Source organism: Drosophila eugracilis, unplaced genomic scaffold (genome assembly GCF_018153835.1).
Source record: "Drosophila eugracilis isolate 14026-0451.02 unplaced genomic scaffold, ASM1815383v1 contig_2147, whole genome shotgun sequence".
Classification (NCBI taxonomy): Eukaryota; Metazoa; Arthropoda; class Insecta; order Diptera; family Drosophilidae; genus Drosophila; species Drosophila eugracilis.
The window spans coordinates 1951298-1978089 of NW_024573030.1; the positions used below are offsets into that span (position 1 = coordinate 1951298).

The 26792-nt window shown below is 39.9% G+C and overlaps 1 protein-coding gene across 17 annotated transcripts in view; it reads left to right on the top strand.

Annotated features, from left to right (window-relative positions):
- LOC108104383 (neurobeachin) overlaps positions 1-26792 on the top strand; it is a 189684-nt gene that overhangs the window by 118436 nt on the left and 44456 nt on the right. For all 17 annotated transcript variants that reach the window (XM_041818065.1, XM_041818070.1, XM_041818075.1 and 14 more), the window contains exon 2: positions 12328-12432. In XM_041818065.1, coding sequence (XP_041673999.1) covers positions 12328-12432 — 105 coding nt within the window. The remainder of the gene's footprint in view (positions 1-12327; positions 12433-26792) is intronic.

Here is a 26792-nt window from a genome sequence, read left to right on the forward strand (position 1 = left end):
TTTTCCTCACTTTTATTGCAGTGGGAAAAAAATAATGTTTATTGATAATATTTCCCTTGTTACTGGTTATATTTTTTATTTTATATATAGATATATATTTCTCTCAGTGTAGCCGCACATGTTCTGGTTTCCCCCTTGCCTTGCCTTGTGCAAATTTCGCCACGAAGTGTGTAACTCGATATGACCTTCTACTTAATAAAGGCTCTTCATATTGCCGCACTGGACATGAGTCCTTATTGTTGCTGCTGCTGCTGCTGATGTTGCTGTTGGTTTTGGTGTTGCTGCCGTGCTGTTGCTGCTGTTGCTGTTGCTACTGCTGTGCCATCGCATATATTCCATATTCAATGCGCGTGGCCAACGCCTGATCCCAGGGCATAGGACATGGTATAGACCATCCTAGCTTCATTCTGTTGACTCTGTTGCTGTTGTGTTCATCGCCTCAAGTTGGTTCAGTTTATTTGATTAGTTCATGTGTATGTGCGTGTGTGTGAGTGTATGTGTGCTGGCAAGTATGTGTTTGTAGTCCATTGGCCATGTATTGGTGCTTACTGGCACGGCCGATAAAGTTTCAGCAGCTGCAAATATGGCAAACAATTTCACAAAGTGGCCAATGGCAAAAGTTTGCCACTGCCAATCGTCTTATTAGCTAATCGTTGACTCCATCCATTCCTCTTCATCTCTTCATCTCTTCATCTCTTCCTCTCCCTTTCTCATTTAGTTTTATTCCATTCCTTCTTTCTTTTCTCATTTGGCACCTAATTAGTTGACTTGTCCAAGCAACTGACTAAAAGGGGGGAGCAAAAAACTTCCATGGATTGGCTTAAATTCAACCCTCGACTGTCTTTAATTCAATGTTTTCCAATTAAGCACGATTTTTGGAAAAAAAAAAAACCCATTTAAGATTGTACTAAAGAAAGATTCTTACAGTCTTTAGGTTCTTAGTTAGCTTGATTAGGCTGGCTAGTATATGTTTTAAGCTACTAAGAACTTAATCTAAGACATTTCTGGCAGAAGTTGAAGGCCAAAATTCTTTGTTCATTTCTTCTGTAACTTTTTTTAGGTAAATAAAATTATTTTTAACTTATAAAATTTCATAATTAAAGTAGCTTTGACCTGAAATAGTTTTTTAAAATATAATTTAAACCAAAATTAATCAAAAAATTCAAAGTTTTCTTTTTGGAAAACCCCTTTTGCTACCTTTACTCGCAAAAAAAAAACCTTCTCTAAGCTCTTTTTTTTTACTCCTGAAAAGCCATCAACCTGTGATGGTTGATATAATCTGATATTTAGTTACTTCTCTTAGAAGAAGCTTTTTTCTGCCCCCTTTTAACCCCAGCCAATAAACTGACCTTATCAGGGCAACACCATCTTCATCTTGGCTTTTTAGGTGTCTCTATGTGTGTGTGAGCCTTTTGGGCTAAAAAGGCGGGCTGTGCGTTCTTATCTATGGCAAAAAATCAGAGTCTCGTTCACTTGCAACTTTTGTACACGACTTTGGGTTTTTTTTTCTTATTATTTTTTTTTCTATCTTTCTTTACTGAGTTTGGTGTAGTTGGTGTAGGAAGTAAGCTAAGCCAAGGATATTCTCCTTTGGCTTTTCATTAAAAAGTCTACGCCTATCGTAGCGTGTAGATCTTTTAACTAAGACTAGTCGCTGCCTTTCTATTTTCCCAGACTCCTTCTGGGTGGGTGTGTGTGTGTGTTTGTGTTTCACCTTTTTGTCTAAGGGAGAGCATAAAATTGTCGAGTTGTGCAGAAAATTTTATTGCTGAAAGGTGCTAAAATGAAAAGTGCTGATGCCAAATGCTGATGGCACTTTTACACTTGGGCCCGGTATTTTCCTATCTTATATATATATTTTCTGTTATTTTCTTTTAGAAAGACTTTAGCTTCCGTGTTTCTTTAGCTGATAAACTCAAGTTGGCACCTTTTCTTTAATTATTTAAATTAAAAATTGCTTCAGCCAGCAGCGGTGGCAACTTGAAGTGTCGACTGGAGCGAGGCACTTGGCACAGTTTTCAATCTCTAGCCACAACGAAACTGGCGCGTTTAATTAAGCAAAGTGGCCACCTTTCCTTTTTTTTTTTTCTTTTTTTTTTTGCAAGCCCCATCTCCATTTTATGCTGCGGCTTTTTGGCTTTCAAGAGTTTGTCTCCACGTCCTTTCCCTGTATTCCTCTTCTGCTTCTTGTTCGTCTTTTCCTTTATCCTGAAACTGAAGCTTAGGCTTCCTTGCTAATTTTGTCTAATTTTGCAAAAAGCAAAAAGCAAAAAAGCAGGACGAAGCTAGAGAGAGGACGTTGGCTTTTCAGCTGAAAGAAGCATTTCCCTGTCTCTTACTTTATATGTTTTTATGTTTATATATATATATATATATATATATATATATATATATATTCTACAACTGCATCGTGAAAGTATTCCGTTTCTTTTGTCTTTTACCTGTGCCAAAACGAAGTGGCAGCCGCCATAAAGCCTTGCCACTCCAATTGCAGCAAGGAAGTTGCAAAGTGCTTCCTTCAGCCCGCCCACATTTTGGCCATTTGTTTGTGCAATGGCGGTAGCTTGAAGTGCATTCCATGTGGATATTGCCGGAAAAGTGGGCGGGGCAAATGGCTGGAGGGCATCTCTATTTCTTGCGAGCACTTAAAACCGAAAGATATAGATGGGCGAAAAGTGTCGTCTTAAGGTAAAGCTGAAGTTGAAATATGACAGAGAAAGTTAACTAACGAGGGGATTGAAATATTTAATTGATAGAATTTTAAGTTTAATCTCAAGTTTTATGAAGGATTTTATAGGTAATTATCAGCCTAAGAAAATTTAAATTTTATTCAAAACTTAAGAAATGTTTGGCCAAACATTTTCTAAGCCACTAAACTAGATCCTAGACCATTTTGAGGTTAATTAAAATAATATTTCTAACAATAAAAGTAATTACTAAGCTTATTAACTTCCCATTACACCCATCAAAGGTCAAGAAAAAACTGCAAGGAGTCTTTAATCAAGAAATTAAACCTCCCTAGAGGAAAAGTTAACCAAACCAAAGCAGAGTTTCCGTTTGCATCTAAAACCAAAACACACTCATCAATAATCCTGAATGGCCAGATTAATATCCTGTCATCTAATTTGTTCCAATCCTAGAATCGAATCGAGTCTCTCTCATCCATCCGTTGCCAAGTTGTCTTGGCCAAACGTTCTAGTCTCCTGATGAATTGCGGTCAAAAACGAATCATGAAACGAACATCATCGCCAAGCCATCAGCGCAGACAAATGCATTCGCTTCTTGGCTGGCCAAAGAATCCTTTTTCCCTTTTAGCTGCTGCTTTTCCATTACTTTTATTATTATTTTTCACCGCTGTGAGCTAGCTCGCTTGCGTGGAGAAGAAGATTTCTTAATTTTTCATTTGTGCTGTGCAAGTAATGTGTGCTTTTCCATCACACTCTGTCTTTAGATTTTATTTTTTTCTATTTCTTTTCTTTTCTTTCTTTTCGTTGGCTTTTTGTGCAGATTGAAAAGCGCAGTCAAGCAGTACTTATCCAACCTAGACTACTCACCATTTTCAAATTGAACTTTGCGGCAGTGGCAGAGCCAGTAAATGTATATATCTAAGAGATATATATATATTTACGAATTTTCGTTATTATCCTGAAGTCAGACTAGACAGCAATCAAGACAAGTGCAGGTGCCTTCGTTGTGCCAGAAGCAGCCACCACCCAAGCACCAACCTCTCTTCTGTTTTTTTTTTTTAAATCATATTTTACGCTCAATTATTGACGTTCAAAGTCGAGGATGTCGCAGACAATGACAAACTAATGGGTGTCTTTTTATATATATATAAAATTTATATTCTTTTTTTTGGCTTAAATTCCCGACAGTCAAGTCAATGTCAAAGGACAAGAAGAGGACTGTCATTTGGCACTTAATAACTCAGCGTTGCTAGAGCTGTTAAGGTTCGGTTCTACGTTCCTCCCCAGGCTCAAATGACAATTTGTAAAGCTTTCAATGTGAAGAAACAGGGGCCTATAAAATATATCTACGTGATGGCTATGATGATGATGGGCCCACCGGTAAAAGGAGGGTGGTTTTTCTTTTTCCTTTACTTTCATTTTATTCAGCCTCCAAAGGTTGGCGGGTCTAAAATTGTCGAAGGTGGCTCTCAAGTAATCAATCACTCAATCAATCAGCAAATAATATGCAATGCAATTTCTCGTCTCTACAAAATGTTTGCCAGTCAAAAACTTCCGCTAAAAGGAAGCTCATTGTGGCTAATGGTGGATCGTAAGATGGTGGTTGGTTGGTTGGTGGGTTGCTTCCTTGCCAGGTTGTGGGGTGGTTGATTGGGCCTGGTTTGGCAGCCAATCAATTGGGAAGGTAATAATTGTAAGACTCCAAATCAAAGTCGAGAAGGCCAAAGGATATTCAGATGATGAAAAGGAAGTACCAATACCAATGCATACACACAGAATTAAAGGCAAGAAAAAGATTCCCATTTCTAATTTCCCAAATGGTACACGCTTTCTATCCATTTGAAGTCTAATTTCATTTTGATTTTGTTGGTGTGTGGAATGTTCCTCCTTTTTCGGTTAGTTGGACAAATCCGAGTTTGTTGGTGATTAAGTGGCAAAATGTGAGACAGCAACACTGATTATTTAAGTTTGAAATTTAAGATTAAGATTTTAAGACAGAAAATTTTAATATTTTTATCAGTTTTTTTACTTCAACTTTGTAACAAGAAGACGCAGAGCTTAACTAATGACTGTTTCGTGTAGCTAACGTATCACCTTGCGACCTATATCACTGTTGAGTTACTTTTGGGAAATTCAATTTTTTTCAAAATTTCGAAATTTTTGTAAGGGGTTACATTATCAAATTTTGAGAAAAAATTACAAAATTTTACAATTTTAACCTTGAATGCAGTTTTCTTGGCATTTTCATTACAATTTCAACGAGGTATTACATTCCATATTTGGACCATTATTGGCTTAGCTATGAGCATAATAAAATCATTCTGAGATGAAAATCGCGATAAACCGAATTTCGTAATTTTATAAGGGTTAACATCATCAAATTTTGTGAAAAATTAACAAAATTTAAGATTTTTAGCTGTGAATGCAGTTTTATTAGAATTTTAATTACGAAACCAACGAGGTATGCCATTCCATTCGTTGGCCACTATTGGCTGAGTTATGGCCATTATTCTGTCCCTTTGAGGGGGAAATCGGGATAAACCAAATTTCGCATTTTTTGTAATTTTTTTGTAATCAAAATTTTTTTCGAAAAATTGCAAAATTTTGACATTTTAAGCTGTGAATACAGATCGACTGGGATTTAAAGAACAAACTCAACGAGGTATGACATTCAATATTTGGATTATTATTGACTTAGTTAATAACACAATTCTGTCGTTTAGGGGAGAAAAATGGAAGTAAAGCAATTTATGCATTCTTTGTAAGGGGCAACAACATCCACTTTTTCGAGAAAAGAACACAAGTGAAGATTTCTAGGTGTGAATGCAGTTTGGATGGAAATTTAACAACGAATTCAACGAGATATGACATTCTACATTCGGATAACGTTCGGCTTTGTTCTGATCAAAATACTAGATGGCTTGGGTTGAAAATGAGGGTAGAACAGATTTCCGATTTTGGATAAGCGATAACATCATTCAATTTTACGGAAACTGGTAAGAAATTAAGATTTTTAGGTGAGAACGCAGTTTTGTTGGAAACTTAATACGGAATCCGACGTGGTGTGCAATTCCCAATTTGGATAAGTTCTGGGTTTGTTATGATCAAAATACTGAGGTACAAAGGCATAAAATCAGGATAGACCAAATTTCGGATTTTCATCAAATTTTGAAAAAAAAAATGAGAAAATTTTACTTTTTTAACCTGGGATACAGTTTTCTTGGAATTTTAATTACGAGTTCAACGAGGTATTACATTCCATATTTGGACCAATATTGGCTTAGTTATGGGAATAATACAACCACTTTGGGGGGAAATGAGGAGAAATCAAGTTTCGCATTTTCGATAAGGGGTAACATCGTCTTTTTTGAGAAAAATTACAAACAATTGACATTTTTTTTAGGTGTGAAAGCATTTTCACAGGAATTTTAACCCTCCTGAGGAGTTCGGGGATATATGACATTCTAAATTTGAACCACCTTACGCAGTGTTAAGGAAAGTATAGTGATTGATTTTGGGGAATAATTAGGACACACATTTTGGTGTTTTTAAGCCTTGAGAGACTGCTTGATATTTGGAAACTTTAAGATGCCGCAATTGGGTTGTAAAGATGCTAAAAGGCGTATGATAGATTAAACGCTTATTAAAATAAAATTAAAAATAAAAAAAAAATATCTCATTTCGGGAAATAAATTTTGGCAGTGACCAAGCAGCTCTTGTGAAGCGAAACTTCGATGATTAACTTTTTCGATTAACTGAAAACGCACACAGGCAAAGGACAAACGCACATACAGACAGAGGCAGACGGGGACACAAACACATGCGCTGCAAAGTATGCAATGGAAAATAGGAAAAATAAGCAAACAAACAAACAAAAAAACAAACAAACAAACAACAAGAACAACCAGCAGCGGCAGGGGCAAACTGAAAACTTTTCATGGCGATAAACAATTTTCAGCGTTTTCTGTGCTCACTCAACTTCCAAAATCCACCCAGTATTTATATATATATCTATATACATATATATATATATATATATATATATATATGTGTGTGTGTGTGTATTTTTATGGCATAAATTTATTTTAATGTCTATGCTTAACAATTTCCAGTGCAGAGGAGTAAGTCCTTTACCCAAGCTCCCTCCTCCTTCTTCTTCTGTCCACTGGACTATACACTCAATCAGCTGCCGCCTAGCCAAAAGTTTTCAACATGCCACGCCCCCACCCCCCCCCACTTCTTTGCCTTTTGTGCTGGAACGAACTTTTGCATATTGATAAGGAGAAGCCAAGGAGCGAAAGCTGTGCCAGATAAAACAGATTAAAGGCAAGGAAGAAGAAAAAAAAAAAAAAAAAGAATAAATAAATGTTGAATGCCGAAAAAGAGGGCGGGAGGATATAGCAAACCTGAATGCTAGGTATGCACTAAGAGAAAATGCTGTAAGAAAGGGGAGGAAAAACCTTGAGAAAAGGTGGGAAAAGTCTCTGGAATAGAATCAAATGTTGTAACTTCTTTCCTCACAGTGCACCCTACGCACCTCTCTCTCTCTCCCTCACCCTGCCTATTTTTGTTTTATTGTTTTCCTCTGCTTGTTTTGTTGGATTTTTTCCTCCAGGAATCTGATTGATGTCTGTCAGTTATGCGTATGTGAATGTGTGTATGAGTGTGTGCGTGTGTTTGTGTGTGTGCCAATGGAATCCTTTTTATCAAAAGAACATCGAGGCAGTGAAAGGCGGTGGAAAAGTAATAATTATAGAAGAATGTTTATGCCCGAGGCAATTGTTCGTGATGATAAATGATGTGGGAGTTTCGGATTTGCGAAAAGGAAGTTTTCCACACAACCCCCATACCTCCATCACACCTCCTCCTCTCTCACAGATCATCAATAATTCCTAAACAAAAATAAGAAAAAGATATATCCTGAAACCCAATGGAGTCACAACTAATGAGGCCATCAGCCAAAGACAAAGAGAGAAAGAGAGTTGCCGGCTGTAAAATATTCAAATAGAACAATCAAAAGTAATCTACCAAGTTGCTTTTGGGAAGCCCTCAAGGAGGTGCCAAGTAAGGCAAAGGAAATGCAAAAAAAATAATGAAAACCCAAAGAAAAAAACAATAAAAAGTTGAGCAGGAAAATTTCCCCAACGAGCAATTCTTTCATTTTTTCGGTTCCTTTGGTTCTTAGGAAAAGTAAAACACAGAAATTGAGTAAAGCACACAAAAGAAGTGAAGCTCACCAAAAAAGCAAAAAAAGAAACGAAACGAAACGAGAAGAAAACCCAAAACCAAAACCGAAACTTAAAAAAAAGGGAAAAAGGGAAAACTGTGGCAACAATTTTTACGTATGATAAGCGTGGATGGAGGGAGACCCCAGAGCCTGTGTACTTTCCAAAACTGTTTTAAAAGCTTAACCACGAGAAAACTGCGAATATTCCCTAATGACACAAGAAAGGGGGGTGAGGAGGGTGATGGCTGGGAAAGTGTGGAAAGTCGGTAAAATTCGGCACAAAGCTAAAGGGAGTGAAGTGGCATGGTGATGACGGCCTTGTCCCAGAAAGAAAGCAAAAAAAAAAGAAAACCCCGTAAGAAGTGTGAGGAAGTCTGGCGAGAATAGTCGGAAAAGCACAGAACGCATTTCCCCAAACAAGAAGTGGGTGGATGGGTTGGGTTTGGTAGAAAAAGAAGATTCCAAAAGGCAGTTTTTCCCAAGACCTGCGACTCAATTGCTGTGAATATCTGCATAGGCGTAATCAAGGTTCTTGGGGGATTGCCAATGGCTTTACCCAAAGCTTTGTGGCCAAAGGAGAAAATTTACTAAGAAAAATGAGCTAAGAAATCAATACAGCAAAGTTGGTGCTTAAAAACAAATTTCTTTAACATTTTATTTCCCCATCTTAAATAAATTTGTTTGTAAATGTAAATAATTTTTTAATATTTAACAAACTTTAACCACTTTAAGCTTGGAAAATGAACTCAAGTGACAGAATTTTTAAACGTTTTCGCTGCCATAACTGACTTTTTTATTTATTCAGAAAGTTAACTCTCCGCCTCAATTACAGTTTCAATGCAGTTAACGCCCCTTTCTGTTTCTCCACTTCACTTCGCCGCCCCCCCAAACTCCACTTCCTTCTCGGAATCAAATTGAATTACAAAAGAGATAAGGCAGGCAAACTCTCTTTTACTTTTTACCAAAGAACCAAAAAAAAGAGAAAAAAGAGAAGGAAGGGAAAACAAGTCCTTCCGCTTTTCCTCCAACTGAATAATAAGTAAAAACAAAGAAAGAAGAAAATTTCGGTCTCTCATTGCCAGTGTAAAATTGTAATTTTTACACCTTCACGCCAAAAAAGTAGCATGAAGAAGGGAAGACGGAATTCCCCCTGGAAAACTGGCATTTTCAGTGTTCTTCTGGGAAATGCTGGCACTTGAGGAACTTTTAGTGCGTCTCAATGCGCATTTTAAATAAAATAGAAATTCAATTTACTTTAAATAAGCGGCGACCCAGGTGGGTGGCTATAACAAGGTGACACGTCAATGCCAGAGTTTCCACAGCTTTTCCGCCGCACAAATGAAATGTAGAAAATCTACAGCAACGAAAAAAAACGTAAGAAAGGAAAACTTTTCTCTTTTTTTTCTTTCTTTCTGTTCTTTTTTTTTAAATGAACTTAAAATTGACTAAATGTGCTAGAATAAGGTGCGAAGAAGCTATGGTTTCTTGGGGGAGGAAAGCTGGGCAAAAACGTTTGGGGAGAACTGTGTGGAAAATTGAGAGTGGCGGGCTGAGCGGGATGGCAGACGAATATAATTAAGCGGCGTTTAAAATGCTTGTACTAAGACATGCTGCGGAACAGGCTGAAATTGTGGATGGCGGCGCGTTAATTGGGAGTCTGGAAAGGGGGTTTGAGGTTGGTTTGATAGGATAGTGGGGGAGTGAGAGGGGGGGTTGGGGATGAAAACTCGACAAAACTTTCCACAAAGTTTAATTTAAATATGAATGAGCGTTTTTCTTCTCAGCCATCACACTTTTGTTTTTGCTTTTTCTTTCTTTTTTTTCTTTACTTTTTTGGTTTTTCTTTCTTTCTGTTTAAAATGGAAAATTTCTTTGTGGTTTTCCGCTTAATGGAATTTGTAGTTTTTTGTGTTAACTGCTAATTTTTAATTTTATTTGTAAAAATTAAATATCAAAGTTAATTTTTAGTAAATGAAATATTTGAATAATCCATTCGTGGAATAATTACTACTCTACTTTCTGTTTATGCTGTAAAAATAAGGAAAAACCTTGCGTGTTGAGATTGAGGGTTGGGTTGGGTTGGGTTGGGTTGGTGGTTATGACTCTAGGCTTGGCTTGGTTGGACAACCGACTTAAAGGGGCATTATAAATTGTTCCCTAATCCTAGGGACTTAGAGAGCTCTCTCCTCTGCTGTTTGTTTTCATTGCCATGAAAAACGAGGGGGAACCTGAATCTCTAAGGGTGGAGAAGTCGTCGTCCCTTTCTCGCTCTGACTTTGATTTCGCTTTATGTTTGCATCACAACAGATTTGCGTTGGCCATATTGTTGTTACCTTAGTCTCAGTTTTGTTTTTTTTTTTTTTTTTTGGTTTTGTTGCCAGGTGATAAGGCAAATCGTGGGCGTGGCTGTTGTGGCCATAAACCGCAACGCAGGATCAGAAAGTGTGATGGGTGGGAACAGGGAGGGGGGATTTTTGAAAGCCGTTAAAATCGTTTTCGCATAATTATAAAGCAACCTCTCTCGAGTGCACTCGCAGAAAAGTAGTGAGTGGGTGGATGATTGGGTGGTTTGTAGGGTAAAAAGGACACTGGATTGTGGGTGTGGTCCATTGATGGCCGGGCGCCAAACTGTCGGCCGCCAAAACACCCCACCCCGCCCCCTACTTATTCCCCTCTTTAGTTTCTCTCCCAGTGAGAGAGAAGAAGGGGGAAAAAAAAATGCTGGGAAAAACAAACAAAAACAGACATAAATACAGTTGGGGATTTATATCGCCCCAAGTCTCTCTCTCTGTGTGTCTCTGTATGAGTGTGATGTTTTTTTTTCTTCTCTGTGTGTCTGTGTGTGTGTGTCTGTGTGTGTGTGTGTGTAAGGACACTTGTAACCACTTGTGAGCTAGACAGAGAGAAGTCTCCATCTGTCTTCCAATCTCTCTCCTCGCCCCTTTACTCTAATCAATTTATTGAATTTATTTTTGCTGATTTTATTAAAGCGCGCAAAAAGCTAGAAAAACAATTTTGGATGGACAAAAATATATTGACATTTCGGGGGCTGTGTAGAGGCAACAACAACAACAACAACAACGGGGCGTGGCTAAAATTTCGATGGAAGTGGATTTTCTTGGCGCCTGGCATAATTAAGTTAGAACCTTTTTTGCCGCCGCCGTTTTTGTGACGTGACTGGTTTTGGGTAGGTGTTATGGGGGGGTGGGGGGTGTTGCTACCCCTATACAGCCTTGATTGTTATTGTTGTTGCCCGCTGAAAGGATGCCCTGATTGCTCCTCAATGATGGCAAAAGGATGTGTCTGGGGCAAGCTCTCAGGCCGTTAACACACTAGACTGTACTTAGCCTAAGCTCAGGGAAACTAAAAAAGCTTAGGGGAGGGTTGAAAAAGTATGAGGGGGGGAGGTAAAGGCAAATGGCTTGCTAAATGATAATCCCTTCTCTCCTTCCCCTTGTAAAAACGCTGGTAAGATAAGGAAATTTGTGCTTTTTAAAGTCCAATCATCATCCATCAAAATGGTATTAGGTTAAAGGCATTTCGAAATCAGTTTTTAAGGCAAAGTTATTTATAGTTTTGGATGTTTAAAGGTTTATCAGAATGACTTTGATGGATGGCTATTTAAATTAAAGAAAAAAACTTAATTAAAAGTTGGCATTTTTCCTGGCTAAAACGATTCCGATTTCCGATTTTTCAAAGAATATTTTAAAAATAACATTCAGAGTTCAAAATTTCCCATTGAAAACGAAAAATAAAAGAAAGTTTTTAGTTTAAATAAATACAAAAGGAAACTCTAACTGCGCTGGATAAAACTGAACATTGATTTCAATTAAAAGAAGCTGGCAAAGTTGGGGGCTGGGGCTTTGGACTTTTGTGCGGTCTAGATAAATGAAAACTACATTGATTTTGGCCCAATCAACGGATTTAAGCCAACTGTTAGTTGTTCGTTCTTTTTGAACAAATACTCGTAGGAAAAAAAGAAAAAGTAAACTCTGTTTTGTTGTCGTATGGCTGTTGGACTCTCAACTCTTGGCTAAAAAAACTTTTGTCAGTCATTTGCCATTTTCCATTTACCATTTCCCGTGTTCCATCATCTCTTCTCTCAAAACACACACTCCCACACACACATACATCCATTATTTCCAATTCAAACTTTACCAATTACAAATCTGCCGTCAACTTTTCGCATATTTTTCCCTCAGATTATCCACATGACAGTGCCAAACCAAAAATAAATTTAACCATCTCTCTCTTCAAGCGAAAAAGAACTGAAGGATTTTTCCACTAATTGTGAACATTTTTCAACATTTTTCCCACACACACCCACCTCCCCCTCTCTCCACACATTGTTTATACAATATCCAAACTGTCCACATTTAACTTATATATATTTTCTCGTTTTTTTTTTTTCAGCTGGTTGGCGGTGAATTCGATATGGAATTGAATTTTGTGATACAGGATGCGCAGAATATCAAACATATGCTGGAGCTGTTGGATCATTGTCCGCCCAATTTGCAGGTGAGTTGTTTTCGTTTATCCTACACTACACTACACTGTACAACATGCAAAAAGTATACACGCGCACGTTTGCAATTGAAAGTAACCGGCAAATCCCAGATTTTCAACACACATGAATATAGATTTTTATTTGGGCTGCTGCCGCTGCTGCTGCTGTATGACGGTGTCTGGTGACTTTTTAATAGAATTTAATTCAATTCGCTTTGCGGCATCAAAGAAAATTAACAACGCAGAGGGGGGCGGGGAGGTGGAGGCGTGGCAGCCGAAATTGCGCGTAATGAAAACGCAACATCAACACGAAATGCCTTTCAACTCGCTCTGCTGCCGGCTTGTTTTTCGCCTTTCCCCCGCGCCTCTTTGCCTCAACGGCAGTGGTTGGGTTTTCTTTTTACCTTGATTTGCATATGAATGTGGGTTACACGGGGAGAAAAGTTATTATTGTTAAGAAAAAGTGTTAAAGATTTAGTTTAGAGGGAAAATTTGGGGGAATTTTGTTGATAAATATTAAGAACAGGAAAAGTGTGATTTCTGTGCTTATAAGTTTGACTTTTTCCCTTAAATAGTTAAGTAATTTTCTTAAATTATGTAATTTTCTCTTAGTGTATTTCTTTACGGAGGCGTGGCTGCTGCTGCTGCGTGTCTGTGTGTGTGTGTGTGTTGGTGGGGGTGCCTCTGTGTTTGCGCTTAACAATATTTTACACCTGACGTTGTCGCTGCTCGCTCGCTTGTGCCATCAAATTATTAGCATGACTGCTGGCGAAAGGATCCCAGTAACTTTTCATGTCTGTGTGTGGGTGGTTCTTTTTTTACCCCTCTGTGTGTGTGTGCGTGTGTGTGATGACAGGAAGTGTTTGCTTCTGGCAGACTGAGTGGGTTGCTCGTTGTTGCTGCTGTTGCCGGTGTCATCCAAAGTGCGAAGGCACAGACATCGGAAGTTGAACCTACAGAAGCTATATATATATATCCATATATCTATCTATATATATGATTATAAAAAGGTATAAAAAACATATATATATATAGGCAACTATCTGTTATAAAATCGCAACAAAGTTGCCGCTTTATGAGTTTCCATTGGTACGTTGACCCCCCTCTGAAATTCAACCCATTTAGCCATTGCAAAAATAGATACAAACTTTGTGTATGTTAAAAAAATATTTAAAAAAAAGGAAAAACAAACCACAGATAATGTAATTTATTTCGCACTTAAGGGAGCGCTCTAGAATATCAAATTGCATTTTCCGTATTTTCCCGCATTTTTTAACTTTTAGCCAGGGTAGGGGATGGCTTTGCTGCTTTTTAATCTTTGGAAAATATTATATTTAAGAGTAAGCCAGATTTGTGATTTTAGAAAAGAGAATAAAAGGAAAATTTTCAAAATTTATATTTTATTTTGAATTTACAATAAATTTCCCTTTTGCCTAAAGAGACCATGTTGCCACTTTTATCCCGGCCTGGTTGGCTTTAACTCTTTTTGTCCCTGATTTTGCGTAGGTGTATGCGTACTTACTATAGTAAGTATGTTATATGAATGTGTGGGTGAATGGATGTGGTTTTCTGTGGGTGGTGGTTACTGGCATCTTTTACCACCTTACGCCTTCAAGTGCGTAAGAGTGTGTTTTGTTTGTGCGTCACACAAACAAGCGATCCATTTAAGAGCATCTTACATATATGGGCGCATACCTCACGCCCAGAAAAAAAAAACACCAAGAGCTGGATGGAAGCCATCCATAAGACCACCCACAAACACCACCCACAGTAACTACTCTTTAATGATATTATTAATGTGTATTCCCGTATAAGTAAAAGACGTCCGGCTAGTTGAGTAGATACATATGGAATGAACTTTATTCGATACTTTTGGTGACTGCAGTTGGTACTATCGATACAAACTAAATAGCTAGAGATTACAATGCAATGACAGTTTCAATACCCTTCCTCAATGTAAGCTCACATTAAATATTTCAATACAAACTTAATTTCTTTGTAAGCTCACAATGCTTTTGTTTTTGAAGATTCTTCGTTAATATATCTGCAATCATCTCTTTAGTTGAAAGATACTTTAAGTTAATCTGACCTTCCTTAACAACATCTCTTACAAAGTGGTACCTAATATCTATGTGTTTCGATCTTGAATGATGTACAGGATTCTTTGCCAACTGCTGCGCGCTTAAATTGTCAGTATTCATTATTGTCGATGTTCCAGGTTCTCCGCAACCGATTTCCAATATAAGTCGTCTCAATGAAATCGCCTCCTTGCATGCGGATGATAATGCCATGTATTCTGCTTCCGTACTGCTGAGAGCTACACTGCGTTGCTTTTCTGATTTCCACGAAATAGGTCCTCCTGCCAGATAGAATAGGTAACCTGTGTATGACTTTCTATCAGTTTTGTCTCCTCCCCAGTCAGCGTCCACGTAACCAGTCAAAGGCTCATTACTAATTTTGTAATGCAATTTTAGGTCTTTTGTTGATGCCAAATATCTCAAGACGTGTTTTACTCCTGTCCAATGCTCACTGTGGGGATCCTTGTTGCGCTGCGCCAATTTAGATACTGAATGTAAAATATCTGGCCTTGATGATAGTGCCAGCCACATGAGTTCACCTATGACCGCTTGATACGCCTGCTCGTTGACTGTTTCGCATCCCTCTTTCTCGCATGTTATTTGGAATCCTGCATCCAGTGGAGTTGCAGCTACTCTACATTCCTTAATTCCGTGCCGCTGAAGCAGATTCTCAATATAGAGGGTCTGACTTAACTTTATCTCGCCCAGTTCGCCATCGCGATGTACTTCCAATCCAAGAAACATGTGCAACTGTCCGTGATCAACGCATTCAAACGATTGGGCGATTTTGCTTTTTATGCCGATGAGATCCTTTTTATCTTGACAGGCTATGATCAGGTCGTCTACGTATACAAGAATAAGTGCAAGATGCTGTCCACTTGTGTTTATGTATAGACATGGCTCGTTTGCACATGCATTAAAACCAATACTACGCAGAACTCCATCTAATTTACAGTTCCACTCTCTGCCAGACTGTTTTAGGCCGTAAATTGCCTTCTTTAACAACAACACACCGTCCGCGTGATCTTTGGCTACAAATCCGTTTGGTTGTTTCATGTACACGGTATCTGTTAAATCGCTATTCAGATAAGCGGTACAGACATCCATCTGGTGCAAATATAATTTTAACTGTGCAGCCAGGGCAAGTATGAAACGAATGCTTTCCATCCGACACACAGGTGAAAAAGTTTCAGCATAGTTAATTCCATACTGTTGTGAACAGCCTTTGGCTACTAGACGTGCCTTATACCGCTGCACTTGCCCGTTGGCATCCCTCTTCACAGTAAAAATCCATTTGCATCCTATGGCGCGTTCTGTCCTAGGAAGATCCACTATCTGCCATGTATGGTTGTTTATAAGAGCCTCGTACTCTCGATTCATCGCATCCAACCATAATATCGAATCAGGACACCTAATTGCTTCTTCGTAGCTTTCCGGAACAAATACGTCGCTGCCAATTGCCGCTCCTAAGACATTGTACTGCTTTCGCGGGCGTCCAGGTTTGCCCGTGCGAATCAGTTTAGGTCTGCCAGGACCCACTCGTTTTCCGTCTTGTGCGTTGTGCTCACCTCCTTCGGTGTTCTCATCTTGCGCACTATCCACCTCCTCTGCGCTGATGAACTCGTCACTGCTGCGATCATTTTTTATGCCGCCGTTGTCTTGGTCGTATGAGCTTTCGTCGTCCGAACTGGCGTATTCCTGCAAACCGGGGTTGACCTTGCCATCTGAGCTTACATCATCGCTGCAGTTGTCCCTCTTATCCTCCAATTGATCGTCTGAAACCTCACTGGCTTGGGGTAGGTCAAACGATACGAATCCGGCATCCTTCGCCAGGTTATCAGCTCGCTCGTCGAAAAGTACGTCCCTCTTTTCGATAACTTGTCCTGAGCTCGGGTCGTAAAGCCTATACCCTTTGGCTGTTCGAGAATAGCCGACCATTCGGTATTCTTTTCCCTTTTGCTGGAATTTACTTCGTGCGTGGCCTTTATCAAGTGCTACTGCGAAAGAACCAAATACTTTAAAATGAGATATTGATGGTTTTTTACCGTTCCACGCTTCCATCGGCGTCATATCTCGCAGCGCGTTCGTAGGCGCTCTGTTCCGCAGATACACGGCTGTGTATATAGCCTCTCCCCATAAGGACTCCATCAAGCCAGATTGCGTCAGCAAGCATCGGGCCATCTCCACTAACGTACGGTTAGCCCTCTCCGCTACTCCGTTTTGTTGTGGGCTGTACGGGATTGTCAGTTGCCGCTTGATCCCATTTGCTTTGAGGAAGTTGTCAAAGGTTGCATTAACAAATTCCTTTCCGTTGTCACTCCGTATGCACTTCAGAAGCTTTCCAGTTTGCCTCTCCACGAGTTCCTTAAACTCTACGAACTTAGAGAATACCTCGTCTTTGCCTTTCAAAAAGTAAACAAATATACGACGTGACTTGTCATCGATAAACGTTAGAAAGTATCTATTTCCACCCAGGGATCTTGTACTAAAAGGGCCGCATACGTCTGCATGAATAAGTTCTAAAATTTCACTGGCTCGGTTCTCAGTTTTATGTGGAAATGGCTGAACATGTATTTTGCTCAACATACATGTTTTACAAGACGTATTTTGTGGTAAACTACAACTTTCCATTCCACGAACCATGTTCTTCTTCACGATATCAGACAGACTGCGATAGTTTATGTGACCGTATCGCATGTGCCATAAAATACCATCGGTACTGGAAGCCGCAAAACACTGATTGGACTTTCCATCAAATGTATACAGATTTCCAATTTTCTTTACTTGGAAAATACACTCGCCGTTCTGAATAATCTTTGCATGCCTGTCGTTAAAATGCACCAAATTGCCCTTAGAAACGGTTTGACTTACAGACATGAAATTCCCCTTCATCGTAGGAACAAATAGTACTTCGTTTAGTACAAGGGTGTATCGATCCGTCTTTATCTTGACCACTCCTTTTCCCTCCGCCTTCAGAAATCCGTCTCCGGCTAATCCAATCGTCTCGGTGTGCTTCTCCAGGGTTGAAAACAAATTCTCGTCACAGCACATGTGGCTTGTAGCTCCGCTATCCAAGCACCACTTTGTGCGACCAAAGCTATCCGCATCCAGAGCTCCCAATAAGCTGCACTGTTTTTGAACAGTTGGAGCCTGCTTCTTCTTTTCGGATCCATCCGACCGACATTCGGCTTTGACATGTCCACGCTTACCACATTTATAACAAATGACATTCTTCCAATTCTTATTGGAAACTGGCTTGGCTGTGTTTGCAACAAAAGCCTGTGCGTGCATGCCACTCGGTCCAGACTGAGATCGTCTCTCTCCCTCTTCTTTGATCTTGATTCGCAGTACCTCGAACTCTGGCAATGTGTCGCGCGTCTCAATGGCGACCACAAAATTTTCATAATCCTTGGGAAGGCTCGATAGAAGGATTATAGCTCGAAGCTCCTGGCTGATATCAATTCCTACCGACGATAGCTGATCCAAAACCTCGCTGAACGCATTCAGGTGACTGGAAACATGTTGGCCATCCTCCATTTTTAAATTCAGCAACGTTTTGTAGAGCGAAACTTTTCGGACTGGCCCACTCGGTTGATGCACTTCTTTTAGTTTTGTCCAGGCCTCAAACGATGTCGTACACGTTTTTATATAACTCAACTGCGAAGTTTTAACGCTTAGTGTGATCATGGCCAGAGCCTTACTGTCACGGCTTGGCCAATTAGAGTTTTCACCGGCATCTTCCTGTTTTAACTCGCCTGACGCCACGTCCCATAGCTCCGCGTGTACCAGTACGCTGCGCATCTGTATATGCCAAGAATCATAATTCTTTTCCTCCAATTTGTCGATTTGGTATAGCGCACTCATGCTGAAGCCCTCCGTGTAGAGATCCGATTCCAATTCCAACTCACTGCTTGTACTCGTAATACAAACGCCGCTTCTATTTCAAAACTTTTTGAAACTCCTTTACTCCAAAACCGCGTGGCCTATACGTATGTGTATATATGTGTGCCCTGGGCCCATAACCTATTAATGTGTATTCCCGTATAAGTAAAAGACGTCCGGCTAGTTGAGTAGATACATATGGAATGAACTTTATTCGATACTTTTGGTGACTGCAGTTGGTACTATCGATACAAACTAAATAGCTAGAGATTACAATGCAATGACAGTTTCAATAGATATGCGTCAGTTGCTTGTTTCCGCTTTGTTGGCATAGATGTTTGCTCTTGTTGCGGTTGAAGCTTCACAATTTATTTGGCTTTTTAAATTAATGAAAATTGTCAGTGACAAATTTTTGGCAAAAGTATGAGTCTGAGCCTGTGTGTGTGTGTGTAAGAGTGGGTGGTAGGTGGTAGGTGAGCTGTGCCAGTACCAAGCATGTGTCCCTGAATTGTTGGCATATGTAAAACAAGCATCAAATATGCATCACCCGGTGTGTGTGGAGTGGCAACGTTGTTAGATTTTCCGGCGCCAAGATCTTTTACTTCATTTGGCATGCGAGGCAGGTGTGAGCCAGCCATAGCAGGCAGCAGGCAGCAGCACCACCTATAACCACACGATGGCAATCAACCCACTGAATTTACAGCAATTTTAAGGCTTTTTTTTTATACAGCCCTTCATGAGAGGGTATTACATGTTAGTCTTAAAAGTTTACAAGCAGCGGAGAAACTGTGAGTCTTGTAGGGGGAATATAAATTTGTTACATTGTGTCTTTACAGATGGAGCAGTTAAAGTTCAGCATTTCATATTTAATATCTCAAATGAAGTTGTTAAAAATACAATTTTGATTACATATTTAAGAAAGTAAGTTAGTTGCTGGTTGGTAATAGTTTGGTTCTTATAGAGATAGGGTATTCCAAACTTCGATCCTTGCTTTGCAGAAACTTTGGTGTTGAGTAAACATTTTGCATGCAAAGAAGGCGACTTAAATGATTTATGCTCAACTACAGTGCTGTTGCCCAGTCGTGTGTCCCCCTTTGAAATTGCTTGCCTACCCCGCCCCTTGGTACTTGTAAGCCCTGACCCTCTCCCGACCCCCTCCTGAACAACACCCCTGTGATATTTCAACATCAGCCGTTGCTCAATTGATTCGGCACGTAACTGAGCCAAGTGCAAATAACAGTTTTAGTCCTTGTCCCGCCGACAGGTGACACGGCCCCCATAAGCCCCTTTATTTTTGTATGTTTTTTTTCTGCCAGGTTTCAGGTCTCTCTTCAGCCTTTACTACTTGACGGCCATAAAATTTTATATTCCCGACAATAAATTCATCGCCCTTTGGTCGTCCGTCGTTCGTGTTTTCTCCCTCCTTAAATCAAAGCTTCTTTTTTGGAAATTAAGGCCGTAATGCTCAGCCAGCAGCCAGCCAGTCCAAGCAGAACCAAACCGAAGAACTCAGACACCGCTACAGAATCGAATAGCCCACCCCATTTATTCTCTACCTACTCCTTCATTCTACTCCTCATGAATCCCACCGCATATTTGTCCCGGCTCGTCGGCTGTGTGTATGCCCAATAAAATTTTACAGCCTTTGCCAGCTCAGCAATTTGCGTAACTCTTGCCACAGTCAAAAAGAGCTCAAAAGGACCAAAGAAACCAACTGCCAAAGAGAAGAAATGAAGGAGAAGTAAGGGGAGAGCGAGAAAGAGAGAGAGAAATGGGCCAGGACCTCCAGCTGATTTCTGTGGTTAAAGTTCAAGGAGGGGGGAGGGACGGGGCTGAGGTAGCCTTCGAAGGGAGTTAAAAGGAGGGTCGAATCAACAGACGAACACCTTTCACCTTTTGTCGAATTGGTTTCCGCTCTTTGTTTTCCCTTCGCCGTTGTCGTTTGCATTCACCTTCATTCATTCTTTCGCCTTTCTTTCTTTCGGTTTTTGTTTCCTTTCTTCGGCCAACCAGAGAGCAGCTGTAAATAACGTTGTTAAACCTGGCAAACAATAGGTCACAGTTGACCAAGGCACAGGTGCTCCTCACCTCTATCACACTACCTTTGTTGTGGGTTGAATCTCTTAATAAAAGCTTAGCCTTTGGCTTAATATGGAATTTTGGAATTTATTTAGTCACTACAAATATTTGCATTCACATCTTTTGTTTGAGCTTTCTTTCACTCTCTCTCCAAATTTGATTAACTAAGGGGTAAACCCTTTTGTTGTCCTTATTAAGATTTTCTCTAGCTCACTGGCCATACTAACCACAAACATTCTGAGTCCTAAGCAATGCTGGTCACATTAATTTCTGTATATTTGCAATATTTTAATATTTGAAGTTTATCTCTGCACATACCTTTACTTCTGTTTTCTCAGTTAAGTCAAGCATCAAAGTTGGATAAAGATGTCCGCTTGACGTCGGTTGGCGGGGGAAACCCTAGCAGAGAGAAAGAGATTTTCTTTTGGCATTTACTGCTAAGGAATTTCCACCTAGCGCTGTGTCTCGTTCGTTCGTTCTCTGACTGGTTGCGATAAAAATGAAACATTTTTAAGCTGCCGCTTTGACTGCTGCTGTTTTTCGAGGGAGTGCGAAGCCATCGCAACATTTTCAGTTTGGCAAGTATCTGAAAGTTGTATCTTTGGCTTAGGGCCGCTTATCTACATTCGAACAGGGCGTCGTCCCCTCTCCAATTTCCAACTTGCCAGTTCTACTGGCAACTACCACCACTCCCCTGGAAAAAAAACCACTCTCTGCTGCCCAAAATGCCCAGTTGCCTGCCTGCCTGAATGGTGGTGATGGTGGTAAAGTTACACGGAGGATTAACTTGTGATTATGTTGGCAGTGGGGCGGGCAGTCGGTGCCAGCCAACGGATTTTCCGTTGCCAGTTGGCAACTTTTGCCAGTTGGGTAAGGAAAGATGATGAGTAGTAGTAGTAGGGAAACCTGCCTAACCCAGGGTTTAAAGTCTAGACCGCGTCGTAATTATCTGGAGTATGTGTTGGGCCCGCTGGTAAATCATCAACTGCTGCTGCTGCGGGTGATGGTGTTCTAACGCTTCTAGTGGCCAATGCCAAAGTCAGGCAGATATGCAGATGCCTACATTTTCTGCGTTATCCTCTTTTCAGTATCCCCGGCAACCTCAACAACATAACGGAGTCGGCAGCACATGCCATAAAATACATAAAATAGAAAGCAGCAGCCAAGGGCTATACATGAAATTTATTCATGAATTGAATTTGTATTCCTCGCAGATATTTTATAAGTTTTCCATTTCTATTCGGCACCCAACCTACCTCCCTCCCTAGCTCCCTTCCTTCCCCTTCCACTCTTGATGTTGTGTTTTGCTAGCCATGCTGGTGGCTCTTTCCATTTGCCAGTGTGACTGTATTTTGTGTAATGCTGAGCAATGAGCATAAGAAGATTATGTTTTTGGCAGCGTTCTTCAGGGGATTTATTTTACGCTTATTTGTTTTGGTCTGTTTGGCAGGCGGGAAAAGCTTGCCTTTCCTTTTTGGAGTTATTATTTTGCAATCATGGAAAGAAATTCACTAGACTACGATGGTCATACTGTGTGAATATATTATATATGTTATATTATTTAAAACAGAAATTTAATGAAATTTTATGTAAAGATTTTTGTAATTTTTCTTGCCATTTTTTGCTACATGTAGGACTAGTTTTACTTTTTAATAGCCTTTATTTGCTTTCCTAATTCTTCTGCTGTCTATACTTATTATTTAAGACTGGTCACACTTTGACAACAAGTTGAATGAATTGAAATGCAAGTAGCCTGCTGCAAGTCAGACAAGTCAAGGCCCTGAATGCCAAAGCCACTGCAGGCAGGGCAGCAGGAATCGAACTTGCCATTAAATATGAATTGTGATTGCCTCGGCTAGGAGGTGAGGACGGAGGAGAAAGAGACGGGCCGAGTCAGGGGAGTCGGAAAGAGATAGGGATAAAAGAACATAGCAGGGAATGGGGGAAAAGGGGCAAACGAGAGACAGAATCGAATTGAAATGCACACAAGAATAACAAAAGTTTTACGGACACAGCGGACATGAGCGGACAAGGCAGGCGGCAGGCAGTCATCTAAAAAGAGATGGACAGATAAGGAAAGAATGAGAGACGGATATAGTGGAGCAAAGAAGGGACGTGAAAGAGTGAGAGATGGCGAATGGGGGGCAGGAAGGACACACTTTTGAAATGGGTTCAACATTAGCCGGGACCTGGCATTTGTATTGGCAGCGTTGCCTTTTGTATGTTTTTGGCCTTTTGATGCCGCCTTTTATTACATTTGTGTCGCTGGCGATATGCTTTTCTCTTTTCTTTCTTCTTTTCTTGTTTTCTTCTTGTTTTTGTATACCCTTTCCGGGGGGAGTTTTGATCTTCTGTTGGCTGTATAAACATTTATGTTTTTATACTGATAAATATTATGTAAGAAACCTAAAAAGAAGATTTGCATTTGAAGTTATTATAGTCACTTAGCTTACCAATCCTGGCCTGGTCACACTTTATTTGTTGTATTTGCTGGATTGGTAACACTTTTTTTATTAAAAGCACTTTTTTTTCTTATGAAAAAAAAACTTCACTAGAGTATTTTCCCCGTTCGAAATTCTATATATTTTCTTGAAATCCGATTTTTAGTCCACTCTTTACCCCCTTTTGACGCACGCCCCCTCCTGGGATTCTTTTCTTGTTTTCTTGTTTTTGTTATTGGCAGCACTCGTCACGTAGGGGACAACGACGACAGTCAAACACATTGAATGACCCGAACCTGACCCCAAGCCGCCCCCTCCAGCTGACTGCTGCTGGTTGCCCCTCCTCAAACCATCGAAAGCAAACCACCCACCCATCCGACCATGATGGTAACCATGGTGGCTTTCGTCCTGGGGACCACCCGTTGAGTTTAAAGAATTGTCTGGCATGTGAAAAGGTCATTTAATTTCTTTTTGATTTGTTTTTGCTTTTTGGGTTTTTCGGGCGCTTTTGAGACCGTCGAGCGCGCGAGCGCGGCCGTCATTAAAGTGTAAATGTATTTTTAAGTAGACGCCGCCTCCGCCTCCTCCGCCAGGAAAAATAGAATTACCAAAATGGTCTGGAGTCTGGTATGGGGCCGAGAAATAGCGTAGCCGAAAAGCCCAAAAGCCGCACAAGTTTCAATATTTTTTTCATCTTCTTTTTTCTTTTTGTTTGGGTTGAGAGGTGGCTGAGAGGAGGCTGGGCAGGGGTGGAATCTCTTCGCTTGAGTTAATAGCATTTTAAGTACGGTGGGTTTTCGGGGTATTTCTGGAGGATTTTTGAGATGCACAAAGCATATAGGCAATAGAAGTTTTATATAGCCAATCCAAAAGCGAAACTTGAAAGTTAATTTCAATTGAAATTAAAAACACATTATTGGCCACAGAGGGGGAGGAGGAGGAGGTGATTAAAAGAGGGCAGCGTGGAAATGAGGAGAGGGGAAAAGTCATTTTATGGGTTAACTCGTAAGTTTAAGGAGAAGACTGGCTATTTGTGTTTTAAATTTGTAATTATAGGAATTAAATATTAAAGGTAATATCTTTTTTTTACTTTGCTAAATTTTCTCTGGCTTTTTCCTTTTCATTTTCCCTCTAACATCCGTAGTTTCTTCCGTTGGCCTTGACAAATCTCAGGTTAAATGCCAATTAGAAGGCATTTTTTTTGTAGAAAAAAAGGAGAAGAATTGTAGATCCCAAAGCTATGGAAATTTCTGGCGCAGTAAAGCTGTTTTTCGTTTTTTTTTTGTTCTTTTTTTTTATATGCAGATATATATTTTTTTTTATTTTATTTTATTTTATTTTGTTGTTATGCCGCTTTTCCGCTTTTCCGCTTTTGCTGCCAAGCCATGAAAAATGTATAAAGTTTAGAGCTTCTTCTTCATCTTCTTCTTGCTGTTGCTGATGTTGTTGTTGTTATTGTTTTTGTTTTTGTTGTTGTTATTCCGCCAAGGCCTTAGGACAAGCACACGAGCCATATGGGCGTGGCAGATTGAAGAGGCGGGGTCGTTGGAGATGGGCGTTATGTCCGGATTTAGCGGTCGCTGTGAAAAACTGTTTGGAATACTTTTTGAGCTGCTTTGCATTTTTGGCTTGTGGGCTTAGCATCCGTCGCACATGTGTCGCCGGTGGAAAAATTTGCAAGAGTGGGAGAGAAAGAGAGAGAGAGAGATAGAAGGGGTTTTTCTCTGAACAGCAAAATGCCGCACACACACACATGAGTTTTGTCATTCAATTTTGACACGCGTTTTTCAGCAACACCCAGCTAACGCCCCACCCCCAACCCTACCGCGCTTTCCATGCTTTGGCAACTTAGATTTTAGATTTCAGATTTTCCATTTTCCCCAACCAGAAATCCAACAGATTTCTCAGCCGCCTCATCAATATGCAAAAAGGCAACAGCCGAAAGCTGATGCTTTTGTGAGTAGGGAAAAAAAAGGGGTCAACTCGTCGACAAGGGGTTAGCCTTGCCCACTTTTACCGCCTACAATTCTATCGTCCGCCCAAATCTTTTTTTTGAGAGAGAACCCACCGCCCACTTCCGCTACTCAGTCGTGCGTCAAAAGCAATGCAAACTTTCTGCGGCCGACAAAAAATACCAAATAAAATCACAGAAAGTGGCAAAAAAAAAAAGAGGAAAAAAAAATACAACAAAAAAAATGTAGAAGAAGCGAAAAATATAACCGAAAAAAAAAACGTAGAGAATGAAAAGAAAATTATTATGGAAATGTCAACGTGAAACTTTTGCACAAATGCGATGCTTCCGCTTAACCCTCTACTGCCAACGGTACGCATATGCTAGCAGCACTTTCGACCACTTTTCGCCAGCACAATTGAATTTCATGTTTGACACGACACCACCCCACTACCCCCCTGGAAAAAAACCACCTGACCCCCCTTTTAAAAGTTTCCTTTTGTTTTCCTTCACTCAACCCACACCCACTGCTTTTTGCGATTTATGCGAGAAATTTTAATGCGATTCCCATTGGCTTCAGTTGGGAATTTGGATTCACATCAGATCCGGGATACGGGGATACGGATTGGGATTTTGGATCACATTTCTTTGCTATCACAACGACGGCACAATGACTCCATTTGGCCTGGAGATCGAGTGTGTGTGTGGTTGAAAACAGAGCTGAATTTCCATAAGAATTAATTAAAAAAAGAGACAGCGGGTGAAAAAAGCTGTAAAAACTGTAAAATTTGTGGATTTCAGGATTTGCATTGCGTTGTTTTGGTAGGAGGGGAAAAAACTTTTTTGGAGTTGCGTATACGTAATGGAAACTATTTTACATTTTATCATATATAATTAATAAGGGAAGAGAGATTTTCCTTTGCTTAGCAAACTTATCAACTAAAGAAATGAGTTGTGAAAAACCTTTTAAAACCGAAATTATTAAAATCAAAGAAGAAAAAAGTTCCATTTAAAGCATTGGAGAAAGTGTAAGACGAGTAAAATAAATCAAAAAGAGTGGTGGGAAAATGGGTGTAAAAAAAAGGGTGGGTAACAAAGTGGGTGTTGACTTTTGGCGACACCTTTTTCTTTGTCCATAATTCAATTTGCGGCACTTGACAGCATCAAAAGGTTGACATAATTCGTTTCTTTCTTTCTCCCTTCCCTGAGCCTTCTTGATTTTTTCAACCCAGTCAACCTGCTTTAGGTTTTTATATTGAAAGTTGTTATGGGTTGTATGAATATTTTATATTTTAAAGTTATATTGTTAAGTTAAGGCTAGAAAGTATGTTGTAGGTAGAACGAAAGAAAGCTCTTAATCTTGGCTATTAAGTATACTATCCATCTATTAACTGATTAATGAGTATCTGTTAGTCGTATTACTTTATTTTCATCTCCTTTACCTACGTCAGGCATCAGTGATTGTGGAAGCGACTTAAAACGCGTTTTTCACAGCTCGTTTTCAATTTGTGACACCTTAATGGCCAGCTGGGCAGGGACAACGTGCGCCCGGGTTTCCGGAATCGGCTTCGGTCAATTCTTAATTACAGCCAGCCCCCTCCCAAACACCCACCAGTACTTTTCCGGGGAAATTTAATTCAACGATGAGAGAACTGAAAATTGCTCTCAATTAACTTGTTAGTGGAGTGTTGTTGTCCTCAACAAAGAAGGCAAAAAAAAACAAAAAAAGGGTTGACTGCCTGCCTCATCGAACTTTGTTTGCCTTTCCCTTTGCCTTCGCCTTGGTCCTTTCATACCACCCCCCGCCCCCGGGAAAGAAAAAACTTTTAATTTGCGAAAGATAATTTTTGAGGGCAAACAAACTCAACGACAAAAAAAAAAAGAAAATAATTAGAAGATGACCGCAAAAAATAGGGGAAAAAATAAATAAATAAATAACAC